This window comes from Panthera onca, chromosome X (genome assembly GCF_046562875.1).
Source record: "Panthera onca isolate mPanOnc1 chromosome X, mPanOnc1 haplotype 2, whole genome shotgun sequence".
NCBI classification, from domain to species: Eukaryota; Metazoa; Chordata; class Mammalia; order Carnivora; family Felidae; genus Panthera; species Panthera onca.
This window is the reverse complement of record NC_138357.1, coordinates 117,643,234-117,670,805: the sequence shown is the minus strand read 5'-3', so window position 1 is coordinate 117,670,805 and position 27,572 is coordinate 117,643,234. Positions and strand designations below refer to the sequence as shown.

At 44.6% G+C, this 27,572-nt stretch overlaps 1 protein-coding gene and 1 long non-coding RNA gene across 4 annotated transcripts; both read left to right on the top strand.

The window, feature by feature from the left end:
- The first annotated feature begins 377 nt into the window (after positions 1 to 377).
- On the top strand, positions 378 to 19,404 carry LOC145713995 (carbonic anhydrase 5B, mitochondrial-like). 3 transcript variants are annotated; one of them, XM_081792961.1, is made up of 4 exons: positions 378 to 475; positions 6,769 to 6,963; positions 15,105 to 15,302; positions 19,308 to 19,404. In XM_081792961.1, exons 2-3 carry the CDS (start codon positions 6,822 to 6,824, stop codon positions 15,248 to 15,250), a joined length of 288 nt encoding a protein of 95 aa, XP_081649087.1. In that variant the 5' UTR covers positions 378 to 475; positions 6,769 to 6,821; the 3' UTR covers positions 15,251 to 15,302; positions 19,308 to 19,404. The 3 variants fall into 3 exon arrangements, with proteins under 3 accessions (XP_081649087.1, XP_081649088.1, XP_081649086.1); XM_081792962.1 differs by lacking the exon at positions 378 to 475 and adding an exon at positions 496 to 932; XM_081792960.1 differs by lacking the exon at positions 378 to 475 and adding an exon at positions 940 to 1,182.
- An 877-nt stretch (positions 19,405 to 20,281) lies between these two features.
- On the top strand, positions 20,282 to 23,129 carry LOC145713996 (uncharacterized). Its single transcript, XR_014136755.1, has 2 exons — positions 20,282 to 20,395; positions 21,535 to 23,129. It is a non-coding gene; the product is annotated as an uncharacterized LOC145713996 (long non-coding RNA).
- The last annotated feature ends 4,443 nt before the right edge of the window (positions 23,130 to 27,572 follow it).

Below are 27,572 nucleotides of genomic sequence, written 5' to 3'. Positions count from 1 at the left end.
AGCTGGCAGAAAGTCTACTTTCAGATGAGAATCAGCGATCCAAAGACTCGTTTCATTCTATAATTGCCAGTGACGTCTAGCTCTGAGGCGTGGGCGGTTTTCTCCGGAAACAAGGGGGCTCCTCCCGCTCTGAGCGCCTTCCCAAGATCCAGTCCCGCCACCAGAGGGAGAGCAGGAGGGCGTGGACTGGCCAGAGCGGACCCAAAAGAGGAGGCCTGAGAACTCAGGGAGTGGCCATGACGGAACGCCAGAATATGCGCGTGCGCGGCATCAGCCTGGCCAATATGGATCGTGGGGTGGTGCCATGTGGCGTGGGCGGAGAGCTGGGATTGGCCATGCGTGAGGGTGTGTAAAGCAGGGAAAGGATGTGACCCGGAGTGAGAGGCGGGCCTGGACACCGTGGGAAGGAGTGTCTGCGACGGCCCAGCCGGGAAGGGCGTGGCCTAGGCGTTGACCAGGGGCATAACCTGAAAAAGTAGGATTTAGCGCGTGAAGGGCTTGGCGTGGCCGCTCGTAAGGGGACGACAAAGTCTGTCCAGACTGCGGGAGGGCTGAGCTCAGGCAGAGAGCAGAGGAATTACCAGAGTGGAAAGCAGGGACGTAGGCATAAGAGAAGGACCTGGGGCTCAGAGAAATGAGCGTGACCGTGGGGACAAGCATGTGAAAAGACCTGTGGACGGGGGGGCACGGAGAAGCGTAAGGGACGCAAATTACGTAACAGGAAGAAGGGCCGTGATATAGGCGGAGCGCAAGGGCGTACCTTGAACGTGGGGGCGTGACACGTTTGTGAGGGCGTGACAAAGACGGTCCCGCTCAAAGGAGGAGTGGGCCCAGACGTAGGACGGAGGCGGGGCACGTTGGCGGGCAGGCACCTGACCGCGGCTGCAGACCCAGAGCGATGGCAGCGTAGGTGTAGCCAGGGCAGAGAACAGGTGCGGACCAAGGCTCTGGGTGGAGGGAGAGGTGGTTCAAGCCCTGAGGCAGTGAGCGACTCCAAGGCAGGACTTAAAGGGCTTTGTCGGAGACTTAGGCGGGGCGACGGGGACGTGACGTGTTACGCGCCATGACGTGTACGGCGTGAGGGGCGTGACGAGTCGCGACGGGACGTGGCTAAGATGGCCGCGCGCATGAGTCTCTCCCCGGCGCTGAGTGGAGGGGGTCCGCTCTCAGGGAGATATTCGGGTAAGGTCGGGCTGCGAATGGAGCATGGCGGGTAGGGGGTACATGCTAGAGAGGACAGGGACCCTTTCTCTCAGGACCACGCTCTGAGGTGGGCCGTGGAGCTGCGACAAGCTGTCGGTTCCGCGAGGATGGCCGCAGGGCCGGCGGGGCTTTTCTGTAGAATGGAGAGGAGGAGGCGGGAATCGCTGTTTTCCTTCTCTCTGTTCCTCCACTGTGAGGGTCACCATCTACATCCCGTTAGAGTCCTGTCCATTTAACGGTAGAACTGTTGTCTCAGAGACTTTCAGAAATGGGGGGTTGCAGTTCCACAAATCGAGGCGCAGTAAGTTGGGACTCTCACACCTGTATCGTTGCTCTTTTCCCCGACATGCCAGACACTATGGACAGATTCACAACCACCCCCAGGGCAGGGGATCAGCAAGATAACTATGTCACGTGGGCATATCTGAGTCTTCTCTACTCCGTTGTCCCCTTTTTCTTTTGTGCCCTGCCCCCAAAATACAAACGTTAGTTGGTGTCTCTGATTCTTTGTGATATGAGTTGAAAGCTACTATTTGAGGCTGCTGGAGACTTGTTGTTAGTGTAATTTCTTCTCAAGCTTGGGAAATGTGCGATATTGAAGATGTGTACATTTTAATTTGGATACAATTAATTCATTCTCAGCCACCGAAAGTCATTTTACATTCTGATACCCCTTCGTCCTTTACTGTGAATCTGGTCATCCCTACTCTGCTATTTAAAAGTCTTGCTGGAGTACAAGCAGAGTCCGGGATCTCTGGTGAGAGAAGCTACCCAACCCTACCGGTAACCTGCCCCTGCACGTCCTTGAGAACTGTCACTGTTCTCAGCCTGCCTTGGAGTCTACAATGAACTTAAAGTTTATTACACCCACCCTCCCTTCTGGGCCTTGGTAAAGAGCTGCATAGTTCTTGAATATTTTGGAAACGAAAACCTTTCAGGGTTCTAGGGCCTTCTCCTTTACTCACAAGTTGTGACCTCGATGTCAGAACTGAAAATCACTTACAGGTGAAAAGTAACACAGGCAGCATTCCTGTGCCTGTACACACCTGCCCTGTTCAGCCAAGCAAAAGATTGCCACCACTCATAGTTGGAACGCAATAAAAATTGGATGAATTTTGACAGAATATGAGTGTTTGGGAAATCTGATGGAAAAAGGGAAATACATTTTATCTCGTTGGCTACACTGGGGCAGTTAGTTGCATCATACAAACCAGATTAAGAAATGTATTTTGAAACCTTCAGCAGCCCCAGACTGGAATTATGCTTTCAGAGAAGTGGGTAAGAGGAGGAAATCACTTTGTCAAAGCAAGACATGGAAACACAACCTCTAATTCACATTTCAGGGAATTGCAACAGTCTGGCTTGCTTTATAAATTAGGAGGTGAGAAAACGAAGGATCAATTTGATGAGAATCAAGGAATGTTTTTTATCAGTCTGACCTCTAGTGGGTAATTATATTTTGCTGTCTTTTGCATACATACAAATGGCTTAACGAGGTATTTAATAAATACGTGATTTATAAATGATTTTAAAGGCTTTTAGAATCTTTTCTAATTTTTTTTAAAGATTGTGTTATTTTTAAGTCATCTCTACACCTGATGCGGGACTTGAATTCACAACCCTAAGATCAAGAGTCGCATGCTCTGCTGACTGAACCAGCCAGGCCGCCCAGAATCTTTTCTAATTTTTAAAACATTTTTAAGTCTCCAAAAGAACAGATCAGAAACGTGTAAGTAAAATCCAAAGACATACATGAATAATCAGTGATAGCAAAGGACATGTTAGCACACAAAGCTTACCTTCCTTGGGACTCATCTGGCCAATGGTCCCATTTTTATGGACAGACATAAGGACAGACACATTGTCCATGAAGTCCAGTAATACATCTTAGTAGTTAATTGTTACATGCTGTGTGTGGGGATTAATTATTATCTGTGGCATCACGAGGTGGGATTTTATGAGATCTGTAAGTAAGTTTAAATAACCACCTCTCCAGAAATAATTATTTTTAAATTAAGAACCGTGATTGGCTTAGTGCTGAGTATACATAGTACATACCTATTCTCTCAAGTGTCTTTATTTTCACATTTTGGTGTATAATTTTGTTCTTAAAGCTTTGAAGCCATGGCTGACTCATGATAACTGAATGTTTGGGTGAGCATTATATTATTATTTGCAATCCCTATATTTTGAATATGTGTTTTTGAGAAAGAGAAGTATATTTGTTCTAGAACTGTATCTAGCGAACTATTTTTAACTCACTTTATAAAACAGTTGCAGTTTCTTTACATATTACCCATTTTTCTCCTGCTTGTACTACAAAATAAAACATGTTGCAAAAATACACTCTACATTTCTGTATTCCAGGATTCACCTGGAGCCTATTTAATAATGACTAATAGTGTATTTTCAATGCTGATGTTTACAATTTGTAGTGTAGGTACAAATTCATAAACATTCTGATAAGTATCTTTCCTCCTGAAGCAGATACCTGGACATAAATAACCTCACGTATTGCTACAGGTATTGTAGCCCAGCATTAGCTAAGTTGAGTTTCTGTTTATTTGGATTTCCCTGGAACCCTCCTCACCCCTGACCCTCCATGCTCTGTTCCTTCCTTGATCGCCTTTACTCTTCCTTCTGTCTCTTGGCTTCCTCACTGCATTTTGTCAGTCTCCCTCTATACACCTGTTACTCCTGGGGGAGGGAAGGGAATTTTCTTCTCTCTCTGACCTCAGGACCTCTCCTGAGCACCAGAGCTGCACTGACTCTCTCCTAGACTTTTCCTCCCGCTGTCCCCTTGGACCTCAACTCCGTAAGATTCACGGGAAGAATGACCTCTTTCCCTTCCCACCTGCTCCTTGAGCCGGCTTATTTCTCTCTCCAGGGACTCATCCTCCTTCTACCATCAGCGTCATCCCTCCATAAAATCATGGGGCCTTCTTCAACTTCTTCCCTCTTCTCTCTTCCAGTTGAGTGCCGGATCCTAGGTTTTTTTACCCAAATGGCAATCTCTTGCATACAGAGTACCTTGGTTCATCGCTACTGTCACTCTCCCGTCAGTGCTTCATATTCTGTCACTTGGATTCCTGGAATTTCATTTCAAACTCAAGTGCCCAAATCTGAGCTGCTCCTGTCCCACCCGAAACCTGTTCTGCACACTGTGGTGCTCATCTCGGTTCCTGGCAACTCCGTCCTTCTAGCTGATTAGGTGGAGAATCTTACGGGCTGTCTCTCCAGGATACAGCCAACACCCAACTGCTTCTCACCACCTCCACTACGACATCCTTCGTTCCAGCCCCTGGATTATTCTGAGTGATCTCCCTGCTTCTTTCCTGCCTCCCATCCCAGTTGATTTCCAGTAGGCACCCTGAATGATCTTTTAAAGATACAGATCAGGTTGTGTCCTTTCTCTGCTCCCAAAACTCCATTGTGTCCCCCATTTCACTTAGAGCGGGGGTTTCCACTCAGGGGTGATTCCCCTTCTCCAAGGAACATCAGCGGTGTCAGGACACATTTTTGGTGGTCGTAATGGAGGGAGTGTGTCATCGGCATCTAATGGGTAGAGGCCAAGGATGCTGCTAACCATCGTACAATGTATGGGACAGCCCCAAAACAGAGTTATCTGGTCAAATGTCAACAATGTCAAGGGTGAGAAATGCTGAATTAGAGACAGAACCTTTACAGTGGCCTAGAAATCTACTTGATCTGGCATTCATGGTCTCTCCACCTTATCTCCTACTACCGTCCTGCTAGTACACTCTGCTCCTGCCGTGTTGGGCTCCTTACTATCCCTTGTATGTGCCAGCCATGCTCCCGCCTCAGGATCTCTGCATAGGCAATTCCGTCTTCCTGGAATACCCTTCCCCCGATAGCCCCAGAACTAATTCCTTCATTTCCTTCAACTTTTTGCTCAAACTTCACCTCAGTAAGGCCTCCTTCAAGCGATTTATTTCAAAAACAACACTCCTTTCCCAGTGGCACTCCAGAGTCACCTCATCCTGCTCTACTTTTCACTGAATTTATTTTAATTGTCCGTGCAACTGACTTACATGTTACGTTGCTGTTTATCATCTGTCTCCCCGACCAGAATGTAATTTCCACCAGGATAGGGACTTTGTTTTATTTCCTCGGTGATCCGAGACCAGTGTCTGGCATTTGGTAGCTACTTGATTGACGTCCTGATGAATGCAAGGATGAAAGAGTGATGGATTGAAGGAAGGATGGTTGGAGGAATCTCCTTGTCACGGACCTTCCCGCGTCCGTTCTGCCCACTCCCATCCATCCTGCGCTGTGCGCACGGAGTCCTCAGAAACCATCCTGTATGTGTGGAATAATACCTGAGAGTCTTCCAGCCTCCTGGAAATTCATATTCTTCAAGTTAATCTCCAGTCCCATCCAGCTTCACCTTCAGCTGCATCACCTGGGTATCTATTGGCCAGATTGACACATAGAGTTAATCATCCCAAGTAGAGAGGCCTGGAAGAGATTCTCCCTCACAGCAGTCACAGGGAACCAACCCTACCAACAACTTGATCTCAGATTTGTAGCCTCTAGAACTGTGAGAAAATGATTTCTGTTGTTTAAGCCGCCCAGGCTGTGGTTCTTTGTTACAAACTAATGCACTGGCCCTAAGACCCCATATAGGGAGTTAGACCTGGAGATGAGGCACCTATATGGAATTCATAAACTTACTATCTCTCCCCTTTAACATGATGGCTCCGTGTTACGGACTGAATGTTTCTGCCCCCCCCCCCCCATTCCAAATGTTGAAGCCCTAACACCCAATGGAGTGGTATTAGGAGATGGAGCCTTTGTGAAGTGATTAGGGTTGGATTAGGCTATGTGGGTTGGTCCTCCATGATAGCATTAGAGTTCTTATCAGAAAAGAGAGTCCAGAGCTTGTTCTCTGTTCTGCTGTAAGGACATAGAAGATAGCTGTCTACAAGCTAGAAGCAGGTTCTCACCAGGAACTGATGAGCCAGAACCATGATCTTGGATTTCCAGCGCCTAGAACTATGGGAAATAAGTGTCTGTTGTGTAAACAACTCGGTCTCTGGTATTTTGGTATAGCAGTCCAAGCTGAGACACTATGCATTTTCGCTTCCTGACTTCAGTGTGTTCATTGGCAAAGTGATGCATGTAACACAATGCGTGGCACCAGGTTGCAAGGCTAGCTATTTTTCACACTTCACTTTACAATACTTGTCCTGGCACATGGCTTGTTTATGGTTATAAAGGGTACTGCCTGGAGTCCTCATTTGTTCCTTTCAGGGAAGTAACAGGAAGGAACTCTGCCTCCTGCTTTCAGTGGACACAGCTCAGGTGTGATTGTTTTCCTCTCCTTTCCTTTGGGTGTAGCCTTCTTTCCTCTAGCCCTGAGTGGCAGGTGAGTTTCAGGAAGAGGAGTGGATTAACTCTTGACTCATTCCCCCTCCGCCCCTCCCCACCCCCGCCCCACCATGTGTGCTCAGAGTCCTAATGTTGTTGCCCTACTCAGAGCTTCCGCTCGATGGTCACCCTCGGTTGTTTACAGCTTCGCCTTCTCTGTCCTCCTCCCTCTAGGTTATTAGGTTCCTGCACGTTATTTCGGGCCTGATCAACATTTCAAGCTAAACATGGTGGTGATGAGTATGCTCAGGGCCATTCTGCAAGCCTCTCCATGCAGGTCACCGTGGAGAAGATTCCAGATCCCCAGCTCCGTGCCGGCGAGGCCCTGCAGCCTCTACACCTGCACGTACAAAACCCGGAACCGAGCTTGTGAGTACCCCGCTGCCTTCGAGAGAGCGAAAGGCTGGTTTCGTAGCAATCACGTGTGTCCTGTTTATCCACGTGCTGTCAGTGGCATTCCAGAGTGGGATTCTGTGCCCTAAGAACCGTGGGAACAGCTACTTGTTTCTCTACTTGTCTTCTCAGATAAATGTGGAAAATTCTTCTCCCCCGGGTTCATTGAGATGTAGTTGCCACATAACATTGTGTAAGTCGAAGTTGTGCAGCGTGATGATTTGATACACGTGTATTGCAAAACCGTCATAAGGTTCAGAAAGTCCTTTCCTTGACCGATTCTAACATGTTCAAAGGATGTCGTGCCGAAATAGGACAAGGGAGATGTCCCAGTTTCCGGTACTCTGGAACCCGTTCTGTGCTGTTGTGGTTAGCAGTGGTCTTCTTACTAACGTGGATCCACAGACGGCGAATTCTCCCCGTGAATCTTAACGTTCTGCAAGTTGCGTATTCACGTTTGCCAGCAGGTCAGTGGCTTCGCGCTCTGGAATGTTCTTTCCCGAGTCACAAACTGCAGAGTTAATTCCAGCCGAGCAGCTTGCCAGCGTGTGCTCTGCTGTCAGTGCGGCATCAAGGGAGGCGGCAGATGGTCTCTCCTGCCACCTCCCGCATCCCGTTCTTCTCCTGAGACACCAGCTACCTGGCACATCCCTGTGGTGCAGGGATTTTCCACCGAGGCACTACTGACTGGGGTATGGGCCACTCTGTGATGTTGCATGTGAAGCGTGCACAGTAGGTGTTGAGTGACCTTCTAGATATCCCCTAAGGGACAAAGTGACCCTGGAAAGAACCACTGAGATAATAGGAAGAGGCTAATGTATGTGTTGGTGGAGAAATGAGTTTAATGAAGTATTTTTTTATATATTTCCCACTGTTCTCCATGAATTAACACAGAGTTTCAAATGTTGGCTTGCCTCAAAATTTCAGGTGTCTTAACTTTTCCTCCACAGGCTTCCTCTCTTTGATCGTATATTGCACACAAGAAAAGGAATTCATTAGTAATGCCGATCTAGCTAAATGCATTGCCTTGAAACTGCTTCTTGGGTATATTTTTATTTTCAGTTTATTTTGTTTCCTCCAGCCTTGACTGTTCTCATTAGAATAAACTGTCTGGAATCATAAATTTCTGGTTGCTGGGTGTGGCTTCCCACCAGTAGACCTACATCCTACTCAAATGGGTTGTTCTCAACATGTACATTTTGTGGTCTGAAGATTAAATTGGAAAAAAATACATAGTCATAATTTATCTAATTAGTAAAGTTTTGTGTGAGTGTGGGGGTTTTCCTTGATTTTTGTTTCTGTTTACAGATAAAATTTAAAGGTATAAGATTTAATATACTAATGTTTTTAAGATAGTTCATTTCTTTTAGTATTGACAAACCCCAAAGGTAGTGGCTTGGTGATGTGAGGTGTTCCCGAGGTGTTCCCTTGATTAATTTCTCACATCACCTAAAGTGTTCTTGTTTTTCAGTTACTAAGAGAAACAGGCGACAGTCATGATTTGGTTTTACTTTTGGCATATTGCTCTGCCCCTCCTGTTTTCACTGGGGAGAATATTGTAATTTCTGCTGCTCTGAGCCACTGGCAGCTTAATACGACGGCAGAAGGCCCCGTTGTGTACTTGTGTGACCAAGAATGACCCAAGATCGTTGAGGGCTAGAAAAGATAACCTGCAAAGCCCGTAGCTAGTGGCCGCTGTACAGTGAAGACTGTGTTGGCAAGTACTCCTACTCCTGGTACTACGATTATCGTCATCACCGTCCTTATCGTCATAGGCTCAGTGCCCCCGTCAGATGTTTTTGTGACCATTTTTAAGATTGGGTTAAGCGGGCGGCGCCTGGGTGGCTCAGTTGGTTGAGCATCCGTCCGATTTCAGCTCAGGTCATGATCTCACAGTCTGAGTTCGAGCCCCGCGTCGGGCTCTGTGCTGATGGCTCAGAGCCTGGAACCTGCTTCTGATTCTGTGTCTCCCTCTCTCTCTGCCCCTTCCCTGCTCATGCTCTGTCTCTCTCTGTCTCAAAAATAAAATAAAAACATTAAGAAAAAAAAAATTAAAAAGAAAAAAGATTGGGGTAAGTGGAAGGAGGAGTAAATGAAGTAGGAGGATATGGCAAATTCAGGAAGCAGTATTTCACTAGGGCCTTGTGCTCTGGGATTCACCTTCAGTCCCCACTTCTCACCTCCCAGGGAATCATTGGCTGTCGACTCAGATCACTGTTCGCTGTTATCTCAAATAGCAGACAGTAAATGTTGACAATTCTAACTTTTGCCACTGGTATTCTGATAAAGATAAAAGCCTGCTCTGTTTCCCAAGATGTAAATAAAGTCAGTTTTGCTCAGGGTATCATGTAGTGAAATTTAGCCTAACTGTCACATAAAAAAATAGTAGGCATGAGATCTTTGACCATAGGAAAATAAATCTAATAATGTTAATTTTAAATTTAATGAAATATAAAGACTGTCCTCTAGCATGGAAATGGTACAGATTTGTTATTATTCCAATGATTCTTAATTTCCCTACTTTTAGAAGGAAAACATTTTTTTAGGACAGCATGGAATAGAATGGCACTGTATAAAATCTAGCCACTGTACCCATTTGTGTGTTTTTCTGTAAATATAAATTTATTGTAGCTTTATGGCCAGTGCTAGCACTTACCATATTGAAAATTTCCATCATCAGAGAAAGTTCTGTTTGATAGGACTGGTCTATATTATAACTGAACTGTGTTGGTAAATTGTTATTTCTCCTGTTAACTCTGATGAACACAAAGCCTGGACAACAATAGTATTAAAAAGCCTTTTTTGCAATGTCTTCACCAAGAATTCTATTCATCCCTAGATAATACAAGCTGGGATACCTAGACTATGTGGTCTTCCATTAACTTTTGAATAATCTTGAGTAACAGTGGACTGGTGAGGTGCCCCTTGAAATTATTTCAGTGGCCTCAGAGGTATCGGCAGCTGTAAGAAGCTAACAAATAGCCTTGAACTGACCCCCAGGAACTGTGGGCTTTAGTCTCCTGTGGTGATAATTGCATGTGTCTGCTGTGGTTACCTGGGCTCAGCATCAAAGTGCCTTTTACAGCCCTTGTGCTTGAGTAGACAATTTGTGATTCTGTGATCATCCATAACAATATCATATGGGAGGGGGCTGTCCCTGTGTATCCTGTCACTGTGTTATGCCCTCGGCCTACTAGGATGCTCTTCAATCACATGAGAAAATCGCACAGCTCAAGAAAAAGGCCGGTAACAGGGCAAGGCACATGAGAAAAAACCAACGAGGGTGTAGAATAACGACGTCCAGTAGATAAATAACAAGAGCCACAAACATGAGCCATGTAATTCCAAGGAATTCTATGCTTTATAATAACCACATTTAAAGGAGAACAAATAGCATGTCAATTACATCTTAGTAAAACTGAAAGAAAAATAAATTTGTTCATTTGTGAAATTCTATACAGGAAATAGATGAAATATAGTATACAGATGAAATGGATTTTACTAAAATATTTAACCCACTATATCCAAAATATTATCATTCTAACCTGTAATCGATATAAAAATCATTGAGATAGTTTGCATTCTCTATTTTGTACTAAATCATCAAAGCTGAGTGGGTGTTTTACATTTATAGTGTATCTCCCTTTGAATGACCAAGGGGAGTAGCCTGGCAAGGTTCTGGAATAGCATGGCAAGACCAGAGTTTGGGAAGAATGAAGAGAAAGGAAATTAGGTGGCTGAGGTGGGTTCCTAATACGAAAACCTTGGCACTGGACACAGAAATGAGGACTTGACATACAGTCTTTAACACAGGAATGACATGTTGAAGGTGGAAATTTAGGGAAACTAGTAGATGGCAAAACATGGTAGAGGGTATTGAGACCAAGAGACAGGTATGAAGTGCAGGGTGTAGAGGCCTGAACTCAGCTGTTGGTCACGGGCAAGGCAAGGAAAAGATACACCTGAAAGATCCTTAAAGGAAAAAAAATGTGATCAGTAGAGTAATAGGGATAAAGGTAAAAGAAGACTGGAACCTTCCCAACAGTACTCTTTATCTTGTGTGTTCAGTGAACAAGCAGTGATTAAATGCGACTTTAGTTCTTCTTGGAGTTTGTACAACACTGAAAGAGGCAGATAATTAAGCACATATGCATATAATGACCATTACATGTGTGTAATAAGTGTTTTGAAGGGAAAGATAAGAATGCTATGATTTAAAAAAAGGGGGGTCATATAATAGGATAGAGAGGTGAGGCGGTGACGGTTTTTTTGGAGAGGTGACAAGCCAATAACAGGAGCTAGCCCTGAGCTGAATGAGGGGAAAGTGTTTTCTGAGGAGAGGGAGGAGCAGGAACTGAGGGGCCAAGGCAGGAACGTGCTTCCTGTGTTTCAGGAGTTGAAAGAGGGACATTCCTGAGGCTGGACACATAGGGTGGTACAGGCACAAAAGAAATCAAAGCCGGGACTAGTCCTATTAATAAGAACTAAAACCGAGCACATTTTCTCCATGGAATCTAAAGGGACTTTGTTGCTCGTCAGCGATATATTTGTGACACCTTCATGATGGCAATACAGTTGTCACCCAAAGAAATGACCAAAGCGGGCAGCATTTATACTATTTAGACAAAGAATAAGTCTGTGGAGAATTGGCAGGACCAAGAAAATGTTTTATTCAGGAACTTCAATTAGGAATTCTACAGAGAATTTGGGCTGAAGTAGTAAATCAGTAAAAGTAACCAGGGTTGCTTATACAGCCTTCATGACTGAGTTTCTGTCTCTGGTGATAAGGGTGTCTCTTTATCTCCTGGTGCAGGAAGCGTACCTTTCCAATGGGAGATTTATTTCCAGTTTTCTGGAGGCAGTGGGGGTTCCAAGTGTTCTTGCCCTGGCTATTTCTTAGGTAACTTTAATTTGAAATAATATGCTAAAGTGGCACATTTTGGGTGACCTGCCCTTGGCCCCCACAGGAAGAAGTAATGTGAATTTACCTTTCACAACCATTTATCTTGCAAAACAAACCCTTGGGAAAAGCTGGCTTCACTAAAGCAACAGTAACCAAGGGCCCCTATTGGGGGGATGGTCTGGATTCCCAAAGGAGGAGGTTGTGGAGGACAGAACCTTCCAGAAGCTGAACTTGTGACCTGAAGGGCATCAATTGATAGGAACATCAAGGTCATAAAAGAGCAATGAAGGAATAGGCCTGGGATTGGGGGCTGGCTTTTGCATGGGTGAGAATAGATTCTGGTCATTTCCTGAATGGGGTGGGGGACGAGTCAGGGTGAAAGGAGGGATCGTCTTGGGGATCTGCTTGTTAGTCCCCTTCTTGCCTGGTCTTTACAAGAGACCCTCACGAATTGGTTTTGAAGAGTGAATTCTCAACTCCTTGGCCACAGTCTGAGTATCTCAGAGGGGAAGGTGCTGCAAAGTCTCTTGGTGCCAGGCATCCTATAACTGAATCAGGGCTGTTTAGTGGTGTTACCAGGTGGGGGAGGGATAGTAAAGTTTCCCCCAAACTGAGAAGGCACTTTGAGACCAGAAAATGAAGCAGGCCATTCTGTACAGTTTACAGAGTTCTGTTCAGAGTAACTTACTGCAGGGTATCAGGTGGATGACATTCCAGACAAGGCACAGCTATTCTCTGCAAAGTCTGGACCTTGGTCCACAGATTTTATAGAGTGAGGGAACTCTTGGGGGCCACTGTAGTGGTCAGAGGTCGGAGGGTTCACATGCATTTCAAAGCGTTTGCGTGCACCTAATTGGCAGCTGACATCTAACAGACCTGGTGGCACCATCTGTGAGTCAGGAAGAGAGGAGAGACTATGTTATCTCTAACAGTCTGGCATGTCTAAAGTATGAACATTAATCTCTAAGGGGCCCATAACACGTATCCCCAGGAGTGGTCAGCGAGCAAGATGGAGGGCCAAAGATGGAGTCAGTATTGTCAGCACTCCTACAGGTTGCTTTCTAATTCGCATTCTAATTAGATTATTATATGAAATATTTTACCAGGCAAATGCATTTTTCATTTTAGGTTTTTGAAACAAAATTCTTGTTCCTAATGGAACGATTTCTTTTATACTCAGAAAGTAAATGAGAACATTGGGTTTGGATCTCTCCAGAGATAAGATGGTGCTGTTTTATAGGAAGAAATAGTAAAAACAAGAATACCCTGAGTTTGCAGAGACCACGGTTTCTCAACTTGATTGACATTGGGGGTCATAATTCTGTGCATTGTAAGCTGTTTCGCTGCATACCTGGCCTTTATCCACTAGATGTCAGTAGCACTCTTCCAATTGTGACAACCGAAACTGTCTCCAGACATTGCCAAGTGTCTTCTAGAGACAGCATCGTTCCCTCTGTGGACAACCACTGGTCTACTTTCAGGAGAGCTCTCTATATCTTTTTTGTGCCCCCTACCACCGCCAAAAAAACCTCGAAACCCCATAAGGCTAGGATTTTGAATTTATAGATTTTAACAGCTATCCACACAAAACAAATGTCTTCTTTGTAAAGGTAAACTAGGAGCAAGTTTCTGGTTTGTGTTTTGTTTTGTTTTGTTTTTTTAAATGAAGAAAGATATGTCTGTGAACCTGCTATACACACAGTGGGTTGACTGAGTAGCAGCTACCTGACCACTTTCTGAGATCCTTAGGCTCGTCCTTAGTGGTGGGGTGAGGCTCAGAGGTTCCTTGGTAATGATTTATCTTGATTCATATTTCTTCTGATTTTCCTATTAGTCTTGGTTCCACCCATCCATAGTGCTTCTAAAGGGCAGAGAACTGGAGCACCCCAAATTAGGCTTAGTTCTATCCATCATGCATGGATGTCTCAGCAGCTCTGTGTGACAGGAAGTCCACTGAGATTTATCAGAGACTTTACCAGAAAGACCTGGTACTTGACTCTTTGTAGAAAAATAATCGTCAGCGACGTGTTGTGTCTGTGTGGGACAAATTGTGCATGGACACCTTTATATAGAATGGGGTCAGGAGACTGGCAAGAGGAGCTCTCCTTACCAGTTGCAGACCCAACTGGAAGAGTTAAACCTTGTACATGGATACTACTTTAACTACTATTTTGCTATCCCAGCCTGAGGAAGGACGATTTCTCTTCTGCCCTAGCAACAGCCCAGCCATTGAGAAACACTCACAACTCAGCCAATGAGAAGCCACTATACTTCTAGCTCCCATTCTACTCCAGTGGACTTGTTTATAACAACCTTCCCAACTTACTTTCCACTATAAAAGAGGATCCCCCTCCTTTGTTGCTGGACTTGTTTATGGTTTTAGTCATAGCTTGCCCCAGATTGTAAGTCTCTGCTCTTCTCAAAAAAAAAAACAAAAAAAAAAAAAAAAAAACACCATTTTTTTCGCTGGTAAAATGACCAGCAGTGTTATTCCTAAAGTTAGCATATCTCAAAGTAAGAAGAAATTATTCCTTTTCCACCCCAGTTTCATCAATGCCTTCTGTAGTCATCAGACTCATCAGTACCAAAACCCTAGACTCTTGCCCCCATCTCCGTTGGAAGCCTGTGATATTGCATTGTGTAAATCAATCATCCAGGGATCTTCAAAACTGCAAGCTAAGTTACAGGTGCATGCCACACAAGTCTATTTCTACCAGCCAAGTGGTTAAAAACTTAGAATGCTTGGTTCAACATTTGCTTTGCAAAAATTCTTCCTCTTCTTCCCACATTTCCTTTGTTGGAAATAATTCATTATTGGAAATTTCATTGATTTGTATTTGGTTTGGTAAGTGGGGCTCAGAAAATTATCAATAAAGAAAAACAGCTCATTTGAAGGTACCCTCCTTCCACACGGTGCTAATCTGCACGCGTCTTACTGTTACCACAAGAGCGGGTGGCACTTGGTTCGGGTGAAATCAGAGGGTGGACTGAGCCGCTTGTGTCTGACAAAGCAGCAGACGTCTGTGCCCGTGCAAGGTGCTCTCTGAGCTGCCTTTGTCCTCTGCCTTAATCGGTCCGTTTAGCCCCCAGGTGGCTAATTCCTAAGAGGTAGACTCCATGGGCCTGGACACACTCCCCACAACTCGAATTGCCTCGTGTGTGATCCCACATAGCAGACGTCTTGATGATGGCCCCGCTGTGCTTTTTCTCCTAGTGCACCCGCTCTGGGAGAGCGTGGACCTGGTCCCGGCGGGCGAGCGCCAGTCGCCCATCAACATCCGGTGGAGGGACAGTGTCTATGATCCTGGCTTAAAACCACTCACCATCTCTTACGACCCGACCACCTGCCTCCACGTCTAGAATAACGGGTACTCCTTCCTTGTGGAATTTGAAGATTCTACAGATAAATCCGGTGAGGGTCAGACTGGTGGTCTTGTCTGGAGTTAAAGGGACAGTTTGATGCGAGCACAGGCCACACCACACTGCCTCCTTGGGACCATGGACCTCTATGAGCGGTGGACTGGGACTCCTTGCACTTTTCTTTTTTTTTTTAATGTGGTAAAAAACATGTAATGTGAAATTTGTCATCTTAACCATTTTTAAGTGTACAGCTCACTAGTGTTAAGTGTACTCATAGTGTTGTGTCGCCAGTGCTACCATTCATCTCTAACTTTTCATTTTGCAAAACTGAAACTACACCACTTAAACAGTAGCTCCCCATTTTCCCCTTCAGCTCCTGGCTAGGACCATTTTACTTTGTCTCTATGCATTTGACTACTGGGTACCTCATATAAGTGGAATCATGCAGTTATTTGTCTTTTTTATGACTGGCTGATTTCAATTAGCATAGTGATGTCAAGGTTTACTCATATTGCAGCATGTGTCAGAATTTCCTTCTTTTTAAGACTGAATAGTATTCCATCGTTTGTATAGACCACACTTTGTTTATCCATTCACCTGTCTGTGGACACTTGACTTGCAGCCACCTTTTGCCTGTTGTGAATAGTGCTGCCATGAACATGGGTGTGCAGATACCTTTTCAGATGTCCTTTTCAGTTCTTTTGGGTATAAACCCAAAAGTGGAATTGCTCGATCATCATTAGAGGTTTTTGAGTGTATGAACAGTGTCTATTTTCATTCTTATGCATGTTTCCTTCTACTGGTATGATAGGTAGATAGATAGATTTTATATTTGAAATTTTATTTAAAATGATATATTTGGGGGGCACCTGGGTGGCTCACTCAGTTAAGCGTCTGACTTTGGCTCAGGTCATGATCTCACAGTTCATGGGTTCAAGCCCCGTGTTGGGTTCTGTGCTGACAGCTCAGAGCCTACAGCCTGCTTCAGAATCTGTGACTCCCTCTCTGCCTTTACCATGCTCACACTCTGACTCACTCTCTCTCTCTCTTTCTCTCTCTCTCTCTCTCTCTCTCTCTCTCAAAAATAAACATAAAAAAATTAAAATTATATATTTGAATTTGTTTTTATTTGAAATTACATATATTGTACATTTTTTATTTGAAATTTGCAATTTGTGTGTGTCGAATATATGCCAACCTACCTCCGCTTGCTGACTTTACAGATAGCTTCTGTATTAAATAGTAATAGTATTTAGCCAGGTTTCAAATAAGATTGTAGTGCAGAGCAAAAGGATAGGCAGGGAAAAGACATTTTATATTTTTAGTCTCCTAATAACGTGTGTATTTTGTCACCCACTGATGTATTTATTTGTGCCTTATTTACTGAGTGCCAATCGTGTGCCAGCCATGGCACCAAGTGCTGGGAATACTAACTAGATTCTTGACCTGGCAGCGTTCAAAGTCTAGTGAGAAAAGCACACATGAAATTAGAATTACAAAGCAAGTGTGATTTGAGAAAGGGTTTTTTAAAAGTGCTTTGGGACCACAGAAGAGGGTGTGATGGAGACTGCTCAGAGGAGGCTACAATGCTTTCACCAAGGAGGGGTGTCAGTGCAAAATGAACAAACCGTTTAGAATTTCTTTAAAAAAAAAGAATTTTATTCGAGTCCAAGTGAGGAAAGCTGCCTGGGATACACAGTCTTCAAAAGAAGGGAGCGTTTCCAGTAAGGGATCATTTGGTGTAGACTTCTGTACATTTTATATTCATAAAAAGTTATAAATTTTTTTAAAAAGTTAGAGATTATTAGACAAAGAACTTTTCAGGAAGTTTCAGGCCTTATCTTAACTTCTAGTATATGCAGGGCTATATGACGTTAATCTCCTGGGACCCAGGGAGGTTTCTTACTTTTTCTTATCTTTTGTGTTCAGAATGTACCTCTTTGGTTATTTTCTTTAACAAAAGACGTTGTACAGTGTGTACTCGGGGCAGAAATAGAGCCCAGGCTTTGAGGTTTTGCTGAGTCATTTTGACCTTGGTAAATGTTACAGTATAGCTTTCCTGGGAGCCCAGGAGCAGGGCCCACAAATACTAAAAGTTGAAAATTTCCTTTATTGGGGGACATTTATCTTGGGTATTGAAGGATGAATTGGAGTTTGTCAAGAGTATTAGAAGGGCATTGGAGACTGAGGGAAAATCATGTGCAAAAGCAGATGTTCAGAAAATGGCCAAAAACAAAGTGGGCAGAATGCCGAATGTGCATTTTGAGGGGAGGCAAGAGAATGATGATCATTGAAGCTTAGGAGGGTAGATGGAAGACAGGTTCATCAGATACGAGTTATTTTTTTATTATTATTTTATTTTTAAAGCTTATTTATTTTGAGAGAGAGAGAGAGCAGGGGAGGGACAGAGAAAGAGGGAGAGAGAGCATGCCAAGCAGGCCCCACGCCGTCAGCATGGAGCCCAATGCGGGGCTCAAACCCACAAGCCATGAGATGATGATCTGAGCCAAAATCATGAGTCTGATGCTTAACCGACTGAGCCACCCAGGCGCCCCCAGATACTGGTTATTTTTACACAACAGAATGGCACAGCATGGTTTCATTTAATTAATTAGTCAATTGCTTTATTTTTTGAGACTAACCCAGTTAGTAGTGCAGGTCCACAAAGTCAGATTAATCCAAGTATGAGATGGTGGGAACTTAAATGAAGGCTGTAGCAGTTGAAGTAGAGAGAAAGAGCAAGTTTTGAAAAAGCACTTCTAAAAATTGTCACAAGGAGACTATGAAGGCACACACACGAGTTGGGTCTTTATGCAGCGCCAGCTGTGCTCAGTCCTAAAGCAAGGTGAACGTAATGAGAAAGAGGGTTCGGGATTCCAAACCCAGTGACATTGGAGCTGTGATTAACTTGGCCTCTTCCCCGCACACGGCGCAGGACCTAAGAGGAGGCACACGACGATCGAGATAACACAGGCGGTAGGAAGTGAACGAGGCCGCCGCCAAGTCCGTGTGCGGGCGCGCAGCTGAGAGGAGGCCCCGGGCCCGGTCCGCGCTCGGCCCTCCCGCTCCTTCTGTTCAAGCGGTGAAGGCTCTCCGTTCTCTTCGGCCCGGAGCCTTCGGTGGCAGCTGCCTTTTCAGGCGCTCAGACGCAGAGGGTCACGTCTGCAGGGCCCGACCACTGCAAAAGCCCTCCCCCTTTTAAAGGGATTTGGTCAGTCCTGGGCGCCTGCACCCCTCCCCTGCTTCTGCTGCTGATCGGTTCTGGGGTGTCGTCAGCCGGTGCCGGTCTCGGGGAGAGCTCATCGTTGTTAGTACCCTCAGCCGCTTATATCATTGCTCGACGCAGGCCCCTGCTGGACAGGAGTGATTCCATCTTGCTCTCTACAAAAGGCAATGGGACTTGGAGATGGACTCCTCTTCAAGTGAGGAAAAAGCAGAGTTAACCACATCGTTCAGTTGTCCCGCTTGGGAGGCTGGGGGATGGTGATGGCAGAAAGGTTATGAATGACGGATGAGGAATAATGTGTAGGGAAGTATAGGGAGCACATAAGGAAATAAACAACTTTCCCCCTAATTTGATTTTAAACGTTACATTAAAAATAGAAGGAAACACATTTTGAGTGGTTATCCATCAAAGAAAAAAATGTCTTCAACTCCTGTTTAATTTCCATGGGGAGGATCTGTTTCTCTCAAGATAAGCATCTTTGCTGCCTTTGATGCAAATGGATTGTGGATTTTCGGGTTTCCTGCGGATCAAGATGGGAATGAACAAATGTTGATCCCTCACTGAAAGATTATCCACTTTGCTGTATAAATTTTTTTTCTCCTCAAATAAACCCTTTTATTTCAAAGTAACGTTAATTGCTGATCCTGCGTAAATTTCTTCCTCCTCTTTATTTCTGTCTCGTCTTGCATCAGATTGTCATATGCTTTTCCCAGTAGCTTTATTTTGGGTGAGGAAACATGTTTCAGTATTGTAGGTTGAATAAGACTGTTGATTTATTTTGGAGCAATCCTGGATGGTCCGGCATTAATCCTCCTTTTAATGGTGTTTCAGCTGCACTCGGAGCATCAGAATGCAGTCACATTTCAAAGCGTTGAGGAGGCAGCAACTGGAGGAAGGTGGTTTCATTACGATAGGAATATTTTTAAAGGTAAAAAAAATTCTTACCAACTTTAAATGATGTGTTGTATTCTAGAATGGAAAGATCAAATGTTACAGTATTGTTATTTAAGAGTATTGGCATCAGTTCATCGGTAAGATAAGCAATGCTTAAAATAAAAGACTGTTACAAATATATTCCAGATGGTATAAAATTGTGCTGTCCAATAAGGTATCCATAAGCCCATGTGTGGCTATTGAACACTTGAAATGAGGCTCGTGTAATTGAGGAAATGGATTTTTTATTTTATTTTAATAAGTTTGATTTAAATATAAGAACTGATACTCAATTCAGTTATTGGAAAACTTTTAAGAATGTTTGGAGCGACGTGGGCATGTGTATCTACGTTTTCAAGTAAAATCGGAATCAAGTATTTCTGATGAAAATTTTGCATCTAATTTGATATGTACTCTACGTGTAAAATACACAACAGATTTTTAAAGCTTAGTATGGAAAAAATGGAAACTCAATTGTTCATATTGATTACATGTTGAAATGACAGTCTTTTCAGTGTATTTGGCAAAGATATGTTATCAAAAGCAATTTCACCTTTAACTTTTTAAATGTGGCTCCAAGAAACTTTAAAATTACCTTTGTGGTTTGTATTACATTTCTACTTTTAGGCATTGGTGTAAAAGGATGAAGGTAAATAATGCTAAATAAATACTGGTTAAAATGTGAAATGAGTTAATATGTTCTAAATGGCATAAAAAGATAAAGGCGAACAGCTATGGGAAATGATCTGGAAAGGAACTGATATTTATGAGTGCTCTGTATGACTGTATGTTTAGCTAAGTGCATCATTTATCTTCCCCAGAGGTCTCTGATGGCAACGCTGTCCTCTCCATTTTTCAGATGAAGTGAAGCTCGATGAAGTTAAGTGCTCTCCTGCCACGTCATGCAGTTATCCGCTGGAGAAGTCAACGGCAAAGCTGTGGACCACACTCTGTGTGGCGCCTGTCAGCTCCTGTAGCTTCAGCAGGTGCAGACCTTCTCTGGAGGCTGAGTGTTTTCAGGGTACCAGGATTTGTTTGAATCAGGTGTGGTTAAATGACTGTCGTGAAAGAAGAATTTTTTTAAAAGTTATGTATCTATTTTGAGAGAGAGAGAGAGAGAGCGCGAGCCGGGGAGGACCAGAAAGGTTGTGGGGGAGAGAGAATCCCAAGCAGGTCCTGCACTGTCAGTGCAGGACCCGACGCTGGCCTCGATCTTACCAACCATGAAATCATGACCTGAGCCAAAATCAAGAATCAGACAGATGTTTACCCAGGTGCCCCCCCTCCCTTTTTTTTTTAAGTTGATGTATTTATTTTGAGAGCTGGGGAGATGAAAAACTAATTTTATCCTACAGTCCTTGAAACAGGAAGGCAGGGCCACACAGGGAAGCACACAGGGATGGCCAGGAGGCAGAGGGAAGGAGGAGAGATCCTGGGCGATAGCCTATTGTGGTTTCTGGGGGAAGGAAGGCATAAGGTAGTATAAACAGAAAGATTGGCCTCTTCGAATAGTTTCAGTAGGCTGTACTGTATAGAGGCTGTCCCTAGTTGTCTGGTGCCTCGTCCTGGGGTGGTGAGGGCACAGGAATAGTGGCCAAGCATGTAAGAGCCCTATAAAGGAGGTGGTTGTTTCCTCATGAAAGGCACTGTCCCAGGGTATTTGTTCTCTCTAGGAATTAGCTAACCCTGGGAGGGGCCGCCCCCTTAGCGTCAGCAAGTCCTCACATATCAAAGCATCAAATACAGAAACTGGAACACATAGTTATTACGCTGAGGCTTGAGGACGTGGGCATGAGCTGAAAGCTGGGCCTTACTACACTCTGCCTGGCTGGAGAGCTTCAGCCACCAGCGCCCTTGTAGGCCAAGTATGAGTGAGGCTCCCTGGGGCTGAGGCTAATGGAGCAGGGGCACCTTTCCCTGCAGACTGTGGTTTTGAGCCTATCCGTGTGTTCTGTGTATGCTTTCATTCACTGGTATTTATAACATCCTAAATTGTCAGTTTCATTTCAATACTATAGATTCTTTTTCGGTAATCACCAAGAGTCCTATTTAAATTCACATTCTATAACAATTCCAGAGTGAGATGTCAGTTTTTAAAAATATTTTCTCATTTATTGTTCTTCAGCTACACATCACAAAGAGCTGCAGAAATTGGTGGATACTTTGCCATCAATCAAGCATAAGGTAATTTCCCCCCCTAAATCACTTGAAATACATTTTATGTTTAATCTCCGAGTGGAGACGCTGACAAGGCGCCCCGGAACACAACTCGCCACTGCCTTGGTTCTGCCGCCATGCCACTGAGCGCTCGGCACTCGGGAACACGGTGCCGTCCCCTCCTCTGCTCCGACACCTGCACACCTGCGTCTTCGAAGTCCCCGTGGGAACACTCAGACCAGCCCTCTTGGCTAGACCTCCCATCCCGCAGGCGGGGAGCAGGGAAGAGTGGGACGGACACTTGGCTTGGCTAGCTGTGAAGAACAGTTACCCGTTTCCGTCCGGCCCGTCCGCATGGACGCCTCTGTCCAGACCCCAGGATTAACTGTTGCCTCTTGAGGATCCCAAAGGGGCTGTTCCCTGGAAGTCCTCCTCTTCCCTGTCTCCCCCTCTTCTCCCCACCTCAGTCCCTCCCCACTGCCTCTTTCCCTCTCCCTCCCTCTCACTCTCCCTCTTTTTCGTTGCCTGTCTCTTTCTCCCCTTTTGATGCAGGAGCCTGGCTCCCTCTACTTTGCGTTGTGTTTTAGAAAGGAGAATTCTGTTCGTTTCTCTTGAGAAAGATAAGCTTCCTTGTTCATGCACCAGCTACCACCTGACACCTCCCGCCTCCCGCCTCCCGCCTCCCGAAGAGTTCAGAGGAGACTGGCACCTGCAGTAAACTCACGACAATGGAGGGGGGAAGTGCTTTTGGCTGTGTTCCCATGGAGGATGATCAGAAATACATAGTTAATTACAGGAGCAGTGCACGGGTGTGATTCTGTCCAAAGGTGCCCAGAGATACTCTAGACCACTGCTGGTCCCCAGATTCCCCTCGAATCATCGCCTCATCATCCGATTTCTGAGTGGTTTTCATCACAAAATGATGACTCGGTGACCCCTTCTCTTTGCCAGGACACCCTTGTGGAATTTGGGTCATTTGATCCTTCCTGCCTGATGCCCGCCTGCCCAGATTACTGGACCTACTCGGGGTCCCTGACTACCCCGCCCCTCTCCGAGTCTGTCACCTGGATCATTAAGAAGCAGCCCGTAGAGATTGATCACGATCAGGTATGTTCTTTCCACCTTTCTGTATGAGGACATGCTAGTCTGCCCCTTTAACACAAGGCTGGGCTCAAACTTTGGCATCGGTTTTGAACATCTTGTAATGCTTCTACATTTTTATTAAAATTTGCTAACATCTTGTCTCAGTTTGGACATGAATTTGGAGATACTTCAAATTAACTGGAGAGAGGAGTTAAAACATAGAAGAGCATAAGCTTTTTGCTTTCATTTTGGACAATATCCTGTCTTTTACCATATATACATTGTGTAGAATCTCTGTAAAACTTAAGACTTTTAAATGGAAGGCAAATACCATATGATTTCACTCCTATGTGGAATTTACAAAACACAACAGATGAACATAGGGGAAGGGAAGGAAAAAATAAGATAAAAAGAGAGAGGGAGCAAACCATAAGAGACTTCTAAAGACAGAGAACAAACTGAGGATTGCTGGAGGGATGGTGGGTGGAGGGATGGGCCGAATGGGTGATGGGCATTAAGGAGGGCACTCGTTGGGATGAGCACTGGGTGTCATACGTAAGTGCTGGGTCACTTGGTTCTACTCCTGAAACCAATACTATACTGTATGTTAACTAACTTGAATTTAAAGAAATAAATTTTAAAAACTAAATGAATGGAGAAATGAAGGCTGGAAATGACTGTGTTCAAAACCCTTTGATTTTCTTTATTATTGTAGTGGACACGCAATGTTACATTAGTTTCAGGCGTACAGCATGGTGATTTGACAACTCCATATGTTATGCTGTGCTCACCACAAGTGTAGTCGCCATCTGTCATCATACAACTCTATTACACTACCATTGACTGTTTTCCCTGTGTTTTTTTTTTTTTTACCTTTCAATCCCCATGGCTTAACTAATTTCCTTAATTACTAATTTTCCCCATGACATTACTAGAATCCTATACCTCCCTCTCCCTTTGACCCATTTTTCCCATTCCCCCCAATACTCCCCTCCCCTCTGGCAACCTTCATACATAGTTTGTTCTCTGTATTTATGCAAAACCCCTTAATTTTCTTAAGAGAAGCTTGCTGTGGAATTTCAAGGTAAAGATAGAACCCGACAATGTCTATACAGAAATTTTACTCAGTCAAAAATTTTGACTTGGTATTTGTTTTCGTTTAGAATCTAAGTTTAAGTGGTGGGTACTACATGAACGCGCAAAATGTTGTTTAATTTATAAGTGAATTAAACAGTAATAATAATTGCTTTTATTTGTTTGTTTTGGAATTTAATTAATTAAAAACTTTTTACAAGGACAAAAGCTTCCAAGTTCTTTTTTGTGAAGCCAAGATAACAGTGAAACCAAAACCCACCAAAGATTGGATACCTCCCAAAAAGTAAATACTAGGCCAGTATCTCTCAAGAATATTTAGAAAAAAAGAAAGCTTAATTATTAGAAACAGAATCTACCAGTACATCAGAAGAAATATACACTTTGTCCACATAAGATTTTTTTCTGAAATGTCAGTATTAGGAATGATATATTATGATTAATAGACTTCATCCTGTCAGCAAAGCTAAAGGGAAGACTCATATTTCATTTTCATAAATTCCTAAAACTCAAAATTGATCATGTATTTTTTGTAAAAATTTTTATTGAAATGAGAATTCCCTAAGTTGATAAAGTAGATTAATGTCAGCTCAGAAGTAAATAGTATGCCTAGTATGGAAAGGATATCTACTAACTCCACTATAATTAGCATATGAAATTTTAAATTGGTTAAATTCTGGTAGCAGCCAATGTAGTTAGACCAAAAAAAGATAAAGGAAATGAGAAAAGCAATTAGCAGAGTACCATATTAATTTATAGACATCAATTCCTTGGATATATGTAAGTCACAGAAGATATAATGGAAGAAAGATCTGTACTTAAATGGAAACTCAAAAACTAAAATACCTTGGAATGAACTTAAAATGTTACCAAGAAAACTCAAGCGTTCCTAAAGGACACAAAAAACTCTTTCAAATAAAATTCATACCATGTTATTGAATAGAAAGATTTCGTAAAGACACCCTTGATGTCAATTCTTAAGTTGCAATTTTCCATGAATATTCTCCATGCATTTGATGTCCCAAGAAAGATATCAATATTGACATTGTGGGGTGCTGTCCTGTGTATTTTAAGATGTTTAGCAGTATCCCTGGCCTCTACCCACAGGATGCCAGTAGTTCCCCAAGGAGTGACAACCAAAAATGTCTCCATACATTCTGTGTGTCTGTTGCAAACTCACCCCTGGTTGAGCACCACTCGTATGTGCTAACCTCTAATAACAACTAATAAGTGAAATCCTTTATTGCTTAGTGTGTAAAAAAAGGCTTAATTAATCAGTGCATTGGTTTACCAGTAAAGGCGTAGGAGTGATTCATTTATTACTGCCTGTAGCTCACCCAGAGAACTGGTTTGTTGGAGGATTCTTTAGCTACAAAACAGTCTTCAGGAACCTCCAGAAACTGAATTTCCCCCTCAGAGGCCCCGACCCCGCTGCACTGCGATCATGGGCAGCTACCTGGGCACACCCATGGCCACGCTGCCACGCCTGGCCCAGAAGCGAGGTTCCCTCTGGCCCAGGCCCACCCGCTGCCGCCCGGGCCCGGATGGGAGCCGTAGCCTCTCCTGGGTCCGCAGCCAGCCCACCCCCACCGTGCCACCCTGCTGGGACCATGCCAGAGTCTGGAGGGTGATGTTCCCCAAGGCCTGGAGAGCTTTCACTGCAAGCCACCCCTCCAAATCTTCATGGGGTTGGATTTTTCCAGTGATCACAAGAGTTTGATGAAGTGGCTGTGAAGTGCTCAATACCCTGCACACACCTGGAGCCTGGTGACAATCGAACTCACTCCTGCAGAGCGCAGAGGAAAATGCTACAGGTGCCTGCCTATCCACGAGCCCCCGGGGCCCTATGCCAAGGAGGCCTCACTGAGGGCCCCTAGCAGATGCAAGAAAGGAAAACAGAGAATCCTCAGACCTGTCTGCTTCAAACCTCACAGGCCAAGAGAAAGAGGCAGAGCCCGGGCCAGGCCATCCTCCTTCAGGCCTGTATGGAGAGACAGAATGGTCCCTTCCTTTGTGCCCGGGCCTGGGCCTCCGAGGTGAGGCCTCTGCTCCTGGTGACCCGGGCCTACCTGCCTCAAGGACACAGCGCCGTGGCCTAGGCTGCCGAGCAGATCAGTACTCCCCAGGGCCTGGGCCTCCCGCGGCCTGATGTCTCCTCCCCCGTATCCTGAGTCAGAGCCCTGCCACCTCCACCTCCTGAGACTCAAACCCACAGTTGTTTCACTCTGCCCTACCCCCACATGGGTCCCTGACACCCCCAGTCAGCCCTCTCCCCCGCAGCTGGCGGCTCCACCAAGCCCCCAGACCCACTCCCTTGACCCTGCAGAGCCCACACTGAAGAAGCTCTCCAGCTACCCAAACCTCTGCCTTCCTTGTGCCCACCCAGTCCTCCCACCTGTTCCCACACTCATCGGGAAGGCATGCTTCTCCCCTACTTCCCCACTTTGTGAAGTGAAAATGGCGTTCTTGTTTTAGATAAAAATAATAGCTTTATGATCACAGAGAATGTCATTGTCTTTCTTTCAGATGTACATATGTTAGGATGGCGTCTACACTGTGAATTCACCCTGGCCTTGTAACATCTGGGACCGAATAATTCTTTGTTCTTTGTTTCATACACACATTGTGAAAATAAAAAACTGTCTCCAATCCTTGCCAAATATTCCAGGGTGGGGCAGGGGATGGGGGAATCACTCAGAAACAAAAAAACAAAACCACTGGTGGAGAACATCTGAGGGACAGTGGCCACTCTGGCAGAAACAGCCAAGTTTGGTCTCCTAGTATGTGATATTTTAAAACACAGCAAAGAGCAAGATGGCGGAGGAGCATGGAAGGTTTTTTTTGCATCTCATCGCTTAAAACAGCAAAGACAGAGACAACAGACTGAAGTGGTACATGCTTGGAACAGACGTCCCCCAATTTCGTAGCATGCTGTGGTGTGAAGATTCAAAGACTGGGCCCGTGAATCATCAGAAAATGCAAATTAAAAAAAATAAGCTACTCATTTAAGTGCCTCAGGTTGGCAAAAATGAAAATGCTAAATAATACGAAATGCCGGTAAAGACGCAGAGAATCGGCATCCAAGGCAGTGCTGAGGGTGTGAACGCGTCCAGCCAGTCTGCGGTGGCACTTGAGAGTGTGTCCTGGAGCATAGTGTGCCTCCCAGAAACTCTTTTGCACACAACACACACACACACACACACATTGGCGAGGATGTTCTCCCCAGCACTCTTTGTCAGAGCAGACAACTGGATAACCTAAATGCCCACCAGTAGGGGATGATAAAGTAAATGCACTACATTCTGCCAAGGGAAGACTGTTCCACGAACTCAAGGAAAGAAACAACCCAAGGATTCTCCACTCCTGGACTACCAGGCCACATAATTCTGTGCAGGGCAGGGTGTTTAGCAGCACACCCAGCCCCGATCGCCCACAGATCAACAGGCCCGCCTCCGCCTCCGGTGGTGACAATCAAAATCGCCTCCAGGCATTGCCAAATATCCCCCGAGGGACAAAAATCACCCCCAGTTGGAAATCACTGAACTAGAGCTACAAGTCTTACAACACGTTGCATTGCAGAAATACACTGGTGAATGAAAAGATGGGGAGTGGGATATTCTGTGTAGCACATGCCATTGATATAATTTCAACAAATGCAAAGGAATATTGCTGGAAACATAGGGGAGGCCAAAAAGCGGATAAGAGGTCACCTGGACACTTTGCCTACATTTTTCTTTCCATCTAAAGCCTCTTTAATTACTGTTCAAACATGAATTTCATGGCATTCCCCCTTCAGAGAGTCAGAGAATGCGCTGTAAACAAGGCAAAGTC